The 9,677-nt window shown below is 45.2% G+C and overlaps 1 protein-coding gene across 5 annotated transcripts in view; it reads right to left on the bottom strand.

The window, feature by feature from the left end:
* Window positions 1-873: 873 nt before the first annotated feature.
* The window catches only part of OPHN1 (oligophrenin 1), a 301,975-nt gene continuing 293,171 nt past the window's right edge, over window positions 874-9,677 (bottom strand). For all 5 annotated transcript variants that reach the window (XM_033108306.1, XM_033108316.1, XM_033108323.1 and 2 more), the window contains 2 exons: window positions 6,162-6,203; window positions 874-4,908 (listed from right to left, as the gene is read on the bottom strand). In XM_033108306.1, coding sequence (XP_032964197.1) covers window positions 6,170-6,203 — 34 coding nt within the window. In that variant the 3' untranslated portion in view covers window positions 874-4,908; window positions 6,162-6,169. The remainder of the gene's footprint in view (window positions 4,909-6,161; window positions 6,204-9,677) is intronic.

The raw sequence follows: 9,677 nt of genomic DNA, 5'->3' as shown, positions 1-9,677 counted from the left end.
TAAAGACAGACAATCTGAGGCCTAGAAGAGGTGAGGGGAACTTGCTCTGCATTAGAGAGAGAGTGACAGGTGAATCTGGACTCCTGTGGCTCCTGAAAGGAGCTGTTTCCACTGCCCCAAGTTTCCTGTTCACTGCCTTTGATGCTCAGAGATTTGAAAGTCAATTAACATTCAGTCTTCTTATTCCCTAGGCTGGCTTCACTATTCTCTGCAGTGGAGAAACTTCATCCACAGGTCATCATGTACACAGCAGTGTGAGATGCAGGCAGCTATGGACACACTCTCTGTAAAAACTCCCCACATACCAGACGGGCCTTATCCACCATTTCTGGTCTTTGCTCCACCAAGAGACCTCCTTCCTCAACCTGCTTTGTTGTCTCAGTGTGTCTCAAGCTTTCACGTATATAGAAATCTCCTAGAGGTCTTATTACAACACAGATTCTGATTCCACACGTCTAGGGTGGGGCCCAAGAACCTGCATTTTTAACACGCTCCCAGGTAATGCTGATGCTCAGGCTGATGATGGACCACATTTGGAGTAGGAAGACTTGCAGATACTGTTTCCATCAGTCCCATTTCAAAGCATCCTCTCCATGTACCGCCAGGATTCCTTTACTACTGGGGGTCGTTGGTGTATGAGAAACAGGGAGGCCGCTGCAGCTTCCAGGTCTGCACTTTAATCAATCCCTACCTGTGTTATGTTGGGCAAATCATTTCTCATCTCCCCAAGCCTCAAGTTTCCTTATCTGTAAAATGTAGCTGTCACCTACCCTGCAGTGATGTGAGGCCCGAGGAAACGACAAGGACGTAGTGAAAAGCAGGCTGCACACTGAGATTCCCAGGTACAGAACGGTTCAGTGAAAGATAATACGAGCAGTGCATAGTGGCTGCAGTCACACCTCCTATGCTCAGAGATTATTTCCATGACAAAACTGCAAATGGAGGCCATTAATACTAGACAATCTGCATACTTTATTGAAAGTCACATGAACGGGCCCCAGGATCACATCCTTTCTTCTGATTTCATATATGTATTTCACATAGGCAGTCTTTCTAGCATCTATTAATGTGCTTGGTACCAAGTGCTTCTTTTCTTATGAAAATGAAGGCTTTTCTTCATCAAAAACAGCTCTTCACGGTGTGTTGCATCTCTCTGCAATTATTAAACGCTTCTGAAGCTTTTTCTGGGCTTGTAATGTGTCAAGGCCATTTGTCTGCAGCTACATTGAAAACAGTATCGTTCATCGACATTCTCTCAAAAGCAATTTTTTTCTACTCACAGAAATACTTCTCTACTACTTTATTTTTTCTAGTTATTAACAATCAAGGAATTTCTTGAAAATGAAAGGATACTTCGCCATGATAGCCAATTATTTTAGCACTCTACATGCCACTATTTCATTACTATAATTGAATGCTGAGTTTTGCCCCTCGGTGGCTAGACACCACCACCCCCCCCACACACTCCCTTTTCTAAACAAAAACTTCAATAATGTTTCTTATTCTAAATTATCTCGTAACTTTTGCTGTTACTGCAGAAAAACCTGGTAGGAATTTGGCCGAGAGGTACTGAGACCTTTTTGGCTTCTTGAACTGCATGTGTGGATGATGCCAGTGTCTTGGGCTGAAATGTTACAAACTTGGTGAAGTACACGGACACACACAGGACCTTTTTTTCCTTTGAAAAACAGCTAAGCCAAGGACTTAAAAACTACCAACTGAAAAAGAAATCTTTCATCTCACAAGGTAAAATTCAATGATCTTTGTAAAACACTACCTACAGGGTATACCAAAGTTGAGGAGAAAGTCCCAGTAAGAAATCCCTTCCAGCCCAGTTTTTGCTCCCCTGGAAACTGAACCTGCATTCCCTCCTTCCCCTCAAATGCGTTCCTTTTACTATTTTGTTAGGCTGGCAAGAGTCTGAGTTGTGCCAGCTCCAGTAATGTGGCCTCTGTGTGGCACAGGGAAAGCAGCATGGGTAACAGAGTCAGAGAGGCCTGGATTCGAGTCACAGTTCTGTTATTTACTTTCCATGTGACCTTGGGTGAGTTCCTTTAGCCCCCTGGGCCACAGACCTTTATCTGCAAAGGAGGACAACAGCTACCTGCAAGTTGAAGGACTAAATGAGATCATGTGTATGGAGCACCTAGCACTTAATAGGTGCTTAGTAAATGTTACCCCTATCAGTTACACATTCACACTTCAGCCACGGCCACTTTCTCTAACCTGCCAGTCAAGGCACGTGGATAACTTCCTGAAATTGCCACTCTCCAATTACCATCCCCTTCCCATAGCCTCTACTGAATGACTATCCATCCCTCCAGCTTGGCTCAGGCCAGTCTCATTCCACGACAGTGAGCCTCACCACAGAAAGCTTTTGCTCTTTAAATCAGAGTGCGAAAGGGGAACCTCTAGGTTCATTCTTGACCGTTCTTTGAGTATAGCCCAGGGCAGAGGCAGAGCTAGCCAGCCAGTGCTCCGTGGCCTCCAACCAGACTGGTGGTCCCAACTCTCTAGGCAAGGCTCTCAATCAGTGTCCCAGGAAACACACAGCAATGTCATGGCCACATTTCTGGGACACCTGTTTTACTGGGATTGCAGTGGCTTTCTCTGGTTCTCAATAATCTTTCAGTATTTGTAGTGCTGATTGTGGTATCCTCCACATGAAGAAAACCAAAGTGAAACCATGTTTCTACCATCTTCAAAGGTACTGAGGCTGCAAACCTGCACACCTGCTTGCTTTAGTTAGTCATCTAATGGGACAGCAGAGAGGCCACAGCTCTGAGACCTGGCTCAACAAGTACTACCGGGGTGAGAAGAGCAGGTCTCACAGGGATTCCCTTTGGGGGTGAGCAGCTGGTAGAATGGTGGCCACTTGGCTGGCTCTGTTGCTCTGGGTTTCTTGGCAACTTGGCCTTTGAGATGAAGTAGAGCTGAGAGAGTCCAACGTGGCTACCTGGGCATGTCTTCATTGGGAATGACATCGAGATTCCACTCAATTATTTCCAGAGAGGCTCTCAGTGTGCTTAGCCCACGTGTTACTAATTCAGCAATAAACCACATTTAGAGTTCAGTCTCAAAAGTGACTGACGACTGCCTTTCCAAAGGCATCTCAGAGTTGGTTTGGGCAGATGTGCATACTCTCATCTCCCATTCATATTTATTCTCTCTCTCTCTTCGCCTTCCTCCATCTCCCTCTACCTCACCGTCTGGCCTCCCCCACTCCCATGCCTCCATTTCTCTCTCAGTATTGTAGTCAGTACACTAGCAGAGCCTTGCTAGAAGGATCCAAGTTGGAAAGCCCTTTCTCCCACACTGGGCCACAGAGACCCTCAAAACAGGCTACGGCACAGGCATCTGCATGGGGACACGAGCAGTGCCACTTTCTCTAGCAGCTTCCCTTCAACAGTTAGGAATCAGAAATGTTTACTCCTCAGATGTCTCACTCACTACACCAACTGTGTTTCAGTTCCTTTCCAACGGTTAACATGGCAAATGAGGAAGACTAGGAGCTTATGTCTGGAAGATTTTCATTTGGTGGCAAATATGTGGGGCTCACAAGAGGGTAATGCCCAAACCCCCAAAATGATGACCACTAAAGCCACCTATCACACTGTCCTTTGCTAGGTAAGTGTGGTGTAATGGAAAGAACCTTGAATAAGAGTCCAAGGGCCTGGGATCTTGTTTAGACATGGCTGCTAACTTGTTCTGCCTCAGTTTTCCCAATGGTAAACTAGGCGGTTAGACTAAATTATTACATTGAAAGGCTCTTCCAATCAAATACATTATGAGTTGTAAAAAGAGTGTTTTATCTCTGGGCTGTGGTTCTTAACCTTTATTGGGTCACAGGCCCATTCGAAATTCTGTCGAACGTTATGGATATCTCCCCAGGAAAGGCACATTGTCGTAGAATTCTGCATACCACTTCAGAGGCTTGGTGAAGTTCCTGAACCCATGGGCACTGGGTTAAGGACTGCTTTTTTTAGGAAATAAAAGTTTATCTGCAGAAGGCAAACATGATACAACAGTGACAGCTGGCTGGCCTCGATCCATCTGAACTTTTTCCCCCCAGCATTTGACCCATAATTGGAACTCCTGCAGTAGAAACACAGTCTCCCTTTTTCAGAGAATTGTTTTCAACTTTTTTTTTTCTTTCTTAATTGCTTGGAAAGGAAGCTGTCAGGAGAAAACAGGCGGAAGACTAATTCAGAGAGACCTAGGTTTTGACATGCAAAACATGCTTTGCAGATTTGTCCTAAGCGGCTGCATGCGGGAGCAGGAAGGCCACCTTCCTGAGTCCACGTGGAGGGGTTGAGGGGGCATCACCCGTGCTGTCTGGCCCCACAGGAGCATACAGGTTCTTGGCAACATATTGCAGCGCCAGCGCTCCAGCCTGGCACCGGGGTACATACCCTTAGCAAGAGACATGTTATGATTCTCCATTGTTCAGGAAACGTTCCAGCTCCCCGCTTCCAAGGTAAGCAATGGCCCCAACTCAAGTAGCTTTTGGTTCAGGGTAAGACCTCTGAGATCATTCGTTAGCCCCAATTCTCTCAGAGTTCAGTGTCCTTTTGGGGAGGCAGGAAATTCAGAGGAGAGTTGAAAGCCGAGCTCTCCCTCTTCAACTCAGATCAGTCAGTGGAGTGCTTGGTTTTTGCAGAGCCTGGCTTGAGGGAGTTCAGCCATTCACAGTCCTACAGGAACTCAAGATAGAACTTCTGAGGGAATGAAGACAGAATACAAAGGAGAAATAGACCTGTTCTAGGACATGTGCAGCTTATTTTACAGCATCCCAGAGTCTGAAGGTGCAGGGCCACAAAGGAGCTACTCTTCAGCACAAATTGACTCAGCACACAAGGGTTTGAGGAAGACCCTTTCAGAACCTGGAAAGGGTCTTCTGAGGCCAACCTGTAAGGGAAAGAAGAGAGTAAGGAATTAACTAGGAGTGCTCAAGCACTAAACAGCCACTGAGCAGTGGGGACTCGCTTGGTAGGTACCTAACAGTACAATTGGTCGCTAATCTTCTGATCAACAGGGGCTGTCGACACAAAGGTCTTTATAACTCTGATGTCATAAAACAGGCCTAAGATGGTGCTATAATCAGAAATAGAAACTGTGTGCCTTCCACTTCAACTCTAACCCCCCAAAAGTCTACAGGAGATGCAGAAGCCTGAAATCTCTGAGGTCACCACCCCCCAACATGGCCACAGCCTTTATGGGACTTCACTTTTACTGGGACTTCACTTCCATGAGGGCTGATAAGGAAAAACCTTATCTACCCATGGACCTCTGAGGACTGGCAGTGATAAAAAAATAAATAAATAAATAAATAAATAAAGGAAGCCTGGGGAGCACATGGACAGCTCTGCTCCAGACACCTGGGTCTCATTTATGTGTATATTGATCCATGTTATGCCAGCAATCTGAGAGTCAAACAATCAGAACTCCTAAATAGAGAAAGACATTTCCATGGTCTTCCATGGCTCCTGTAACCTTAGCAAGTTACTTATCTCCTCTGAACCTCAGTTCCTTTATTTGTTGAGTTAAAATACATAATATCCTCCCTATTTTTGGCATTTGATATGGATCAAATGAGCTAATAGATATGAAAGTGTTTTACATTAGACAAATATAAAGGACTAAGGATGAAGGTTCATGGGGGTACCTGAAGTAGTGATTTGGACTGAAGGAATGAAGTCCTACAGATACTAAGGTGGACACTCAGTACCTGCTATGATACCAACACAGAGGCTACTGATCTTCTTATAGACCCAAAGGATGTCAGAGTTAGAAGGTTCCAACCCTTTCATTTTACAGATTGGGAAATTGAAGTTCAGAGCAGGAAATGTACTTGCCCCAAATGTCATAGCCTAGGAATCCTAATAAACTTGATTCAAAGACAATTTGTAAAACTGCACTGTAGTTTGGTGTGGACAGAAAGAAAGGAAAGAAGAAAGAGACTTAAAAATGCAGAGAACCTCAGAATTGGAAGGCAGTAAGTGTAAGGGTTATGTAATTAATAGGGTAATGAACTGAGGCATGGAGGTGAGTTTCCACCCTTTGGGCCTACACGGTATTCCAGTCCTCAAAAACTCAGATCCCATAAAGAAGGTTTATGTGCAACAAGGTTCTATAATCGGGTGTGGGGGTAGGTTACATACCTGAGGCCTCAACTCTCATCTCCAGGAAGTCTGCCTTGAGAACTGTGGATAAGGGAGGAAAGATATTTCACTAAGAAATCAGAACTGGAAAATCAAAGCCAGAGTATGGGTGGCCCTTCCAGGCCAGTGCCAAAGTGGTCATTTGAAAAATGGGGAAGTGATTCCATCCAGATATTTCAAAGCATCTAGTTCCGTGCTTCTAGGTTGGGCTACCTCCATGAAACATTTAAGACAGCCCAGTCAGTCTCCCAGACACAAACACATCTTTCAGGTGCCAGACTTTGAGTGCCAGACTGTGGGAGGCTAGGGGAGCCCACAGAAATTGACCCAGGACCAAATGCTACATTCTGTGGTTACCTCGAATAGGGAAAAGGGCAAATGCCATGGGAAACATGAATCCTCTGCTTTGAAGACCAAATCAGCCTTGCCTGGCCTCTTGATGTGCTTAGATCAGTCCTAAATTAGCCTTGTCTAGGGGCAGATGGAGCAAAAAGACAACTGTGAAGAGTCAAACCCTATATAATGTGGCCAGAACATCCCAGACACCAGCTGGTCCCAGGGCTATATCCTCAGCATAGTTTTTCTTTTCTCTCTTAAGTCTGTTTGTACCTACTCCCTGAGTGATCACATTACCATCCAAGGTTTCGATCACCACCAAATGTTGAGGACCCCCAACTGCAAAGAGCTACTATTCACATTTTGGTATATGTGAATGCCCCCATGAAGTATAGTGGCTGCACTCAACAGATGCACCCCTAAATCTACGTAAGTCCAGCCCCAACTACTAGTCTAAGTTGCAGTTACCTACTGGACATCCCCACCTGGATGTCCCAGAGGGTCTTCAAAAACACTGTGCCCAAAATGGAGCAGAGCAACTTTTCCACAAAACCTGTTCCTCCACAATTATTGTTAGCACCCACTTAATTACCTAAGCTAGATTTTTCTCTCTTAATCCTTTTCCAATGTTCCATGTTTGAAAAGTCAGCAAGGACTTAATAAGTCTACCTCATATCTCTCCTTCCATTTCATTGCTACTGGCAATGCCATAGGTCAGGGCCTCATCACCAATTGGTCTCCCTGCCTCCAGTCTTTATGTAACACAGTGAAATGCTCGGTCTCTCTGACTCCATCTTGCTCAAGCCTGTGTTGTTCCCGTGGCCTTCAGGCTACTAGCTTCTGCTCAGTCTTGCCTATAAACACGCTAATCATTGGAAAGATTCTGGTTGGGTCTTGAGTTTTACCACTGTCCCTCCCATTTTCCCTTCCCTTGACACATAAGAAGTCTGAACTATGCACTTTCTTAAGATGGATTTGAGGATTAGGTCTCCCATGTTCTCTGTTGACACCTTGATCAGTAAACCTTTCCTTACTCCAAACTCTGACGTTTTGAGTTTTGACCTTTGGAAGCATCGGGCACATGGACTTTGGACCAGTGACTTTTACTTTCCCATCTATCTTCCCCATTAGCAACATAATGATTTTTACAACTCAGCCAGCTGAGAATATGCATTATCATGCTTAAAAGTCTTCCATGACTCCCAATGGACTACAGTATAAAGTCCGATCTCCTTAGCATGTCACATAAGGCCTTTATAACCTGGTCCCAATCCATCTTCCTGGCCTCACTTCCAGCTAAGCTTCTCTCTCCTCACCCCCACATTCTAGCCAAAGTGGAACACTAATCACTTCCTGAACCTGTCTTGAATAAGCTGTCTGCCACACTGAAAGGTCTTCCCCTCCCTTCTCTTCTTGATGAACCACTTCTCATTTTCCTTTGAGTTAAAAAATATTTTGTTTAATTGTTGTGGAAGGGAGAGGAATAAGGGAGAGAGGTCATTTAAATGTCAGGTTACAGGAAGGTGTCCAAATGGGAAGCAAAAAGGGGAAGAGAAAAGTTTAAAGAGATCATCATTTTCATTACAGAGGAGAGAAGAGTCTGGCAACAATGGCCATGGATGGGATGTGGGGGCCTAGACAGAAAGGGTGCTGAGTGGAAGGAACGTATGGGTACCTAGGATGGTGGCTCATGACATACTGAAGGACAGGTGTACCCACTTTGGTCTTACCCACATTCCTGCCAAGACGGAATCTGGGGATAAGGATTAAATCTAGGTTCCAGCAGCCTAGAGATAAGGTGGGGAGACTGGTGCTCCAGCCTGGAGTGTCCCCTTGTGTTGTGGTTGGTCCAAGGCTTCCCTGAGTGCTAGATGACAAAGCCCAGGCAGTGGTTACCAACACTTCCATGCCCACAACACCTGTTTGGCTATACTTTCCCTAACAGAAAAAAAAGGCCTTCTCAGTGCTCTGGCTCCCAGTCCAAGGATACAGATTAATCCTTCAGATTTTTCAGTGTATTTCGAGTTATCTTTCAAACCTCAGCTCAGACATCACCTCCTCTGAAGAGCTTTCCTTTAGACATGCCCAGTTCATTATGCTAACTCTAGTTTACCTCATTCCATTTCTTTGGTATTTATCTCTCATATGGCTTATTCTAGGGAGGAAGAAAGGTCCACCAGGAAGTATGAAATAGGCCTACTCACACGCAGGTACTTCATTAGGAGCATTAAGCTTTCTCTCTCTCTCCCTTCCTCTCTCTCTCTCTCTCATTTTCTCCCTCCTTCCCTCTCTCCCTCTCTATCTGGTTTTCTTTTTAACTAGGTGGACATTTGATTAGGCCTCTTCAAAGACATCCTAGGTGAAAACGATATCTTCATCCTATCGGTAAGAGAAATCTGGGGCCGTGACCTCATTTTTATCCGTTCTAGTAGAATAAATGGTAAATTATTGTCTAAGGAGACTGTGGCGCAGCCTGGTGTTCCCTGCGGCCGACTGCCAAGCGGAAGTAGGAGGACGTGCTGTGCGGAATCATGTCCTGGTGAGTCAGGTCCTGGTCTTGACTAGATGATGCCGAACCTGCCTCAGCTCCGCTGCTGATAAAGGCACACCGTTCTGCTTTTAACGGACCACCTAGAAGACTTACACTCCTGTCACCCATCAGGAAGCACAAGTTCAAGCTTTCTCATAAGCAACATGGTTTGGACTCACAGAAGAGTCCTCGAAGGCTAAGCAACCATTTTCCCAAGTGTTCCAGTCGAAAGGGCCCCAAATGCCAGGCTTTGGACAGTCTGTACCAGCACTTGAGGAGAAGGAAGGCAGGCAGGGGAGAGGGAGGGAAAGAAGGAGGGAGGGAATAAAACAAAACAGAACAGATTTACAGGCCCTAGTCTTGGAGAGTCTGTTTTAGAGGGTCTAGAGTGGAAGGCAGGAATCAGTCTTTGTGGTTTTTCTCCTTCAGTTTTTTCAAGGTGACGGATACGTGCAGCCAGTCTGAGAACCACCCCCTAAATAGAATGTTTACCTCTTACATGAGTGCCACACTTATTCTAAGGCTGTTTATCTTAGAGTGTTGCATTCCATATATTCCTGTCAGCTGCCCTTTTAGAATAGAATAGGGTCTAAAGAAGTAAACTAACAACAACAAAAACATAAGACCTGCATTGAGTATGAAGTTTTTAT

This window comes from Rhinolophus ferrumequinum, chromosome X (genome assembly GCF_004115265.2).
Source record: "Rhinolophus ferrumequinum isolate MPI-CBG mRhiFer1 chromosome X, mRhiFer1_v1.p, whole genome shotgun sequence".
NCBI classification, from domain to species: domain Eukaryota; kingdom Metazoa; phylum Chordata; class Mammalia; order Chiroptera; family Rhinolophidae; genus Rhinolophus; species Rhinolophus ferrumequinum.
The sequence above is the reverse complement of the archived record's forward strand: the minus strand, read 5'-3'. Positions and strand labels throughout refer to the sequence as shown.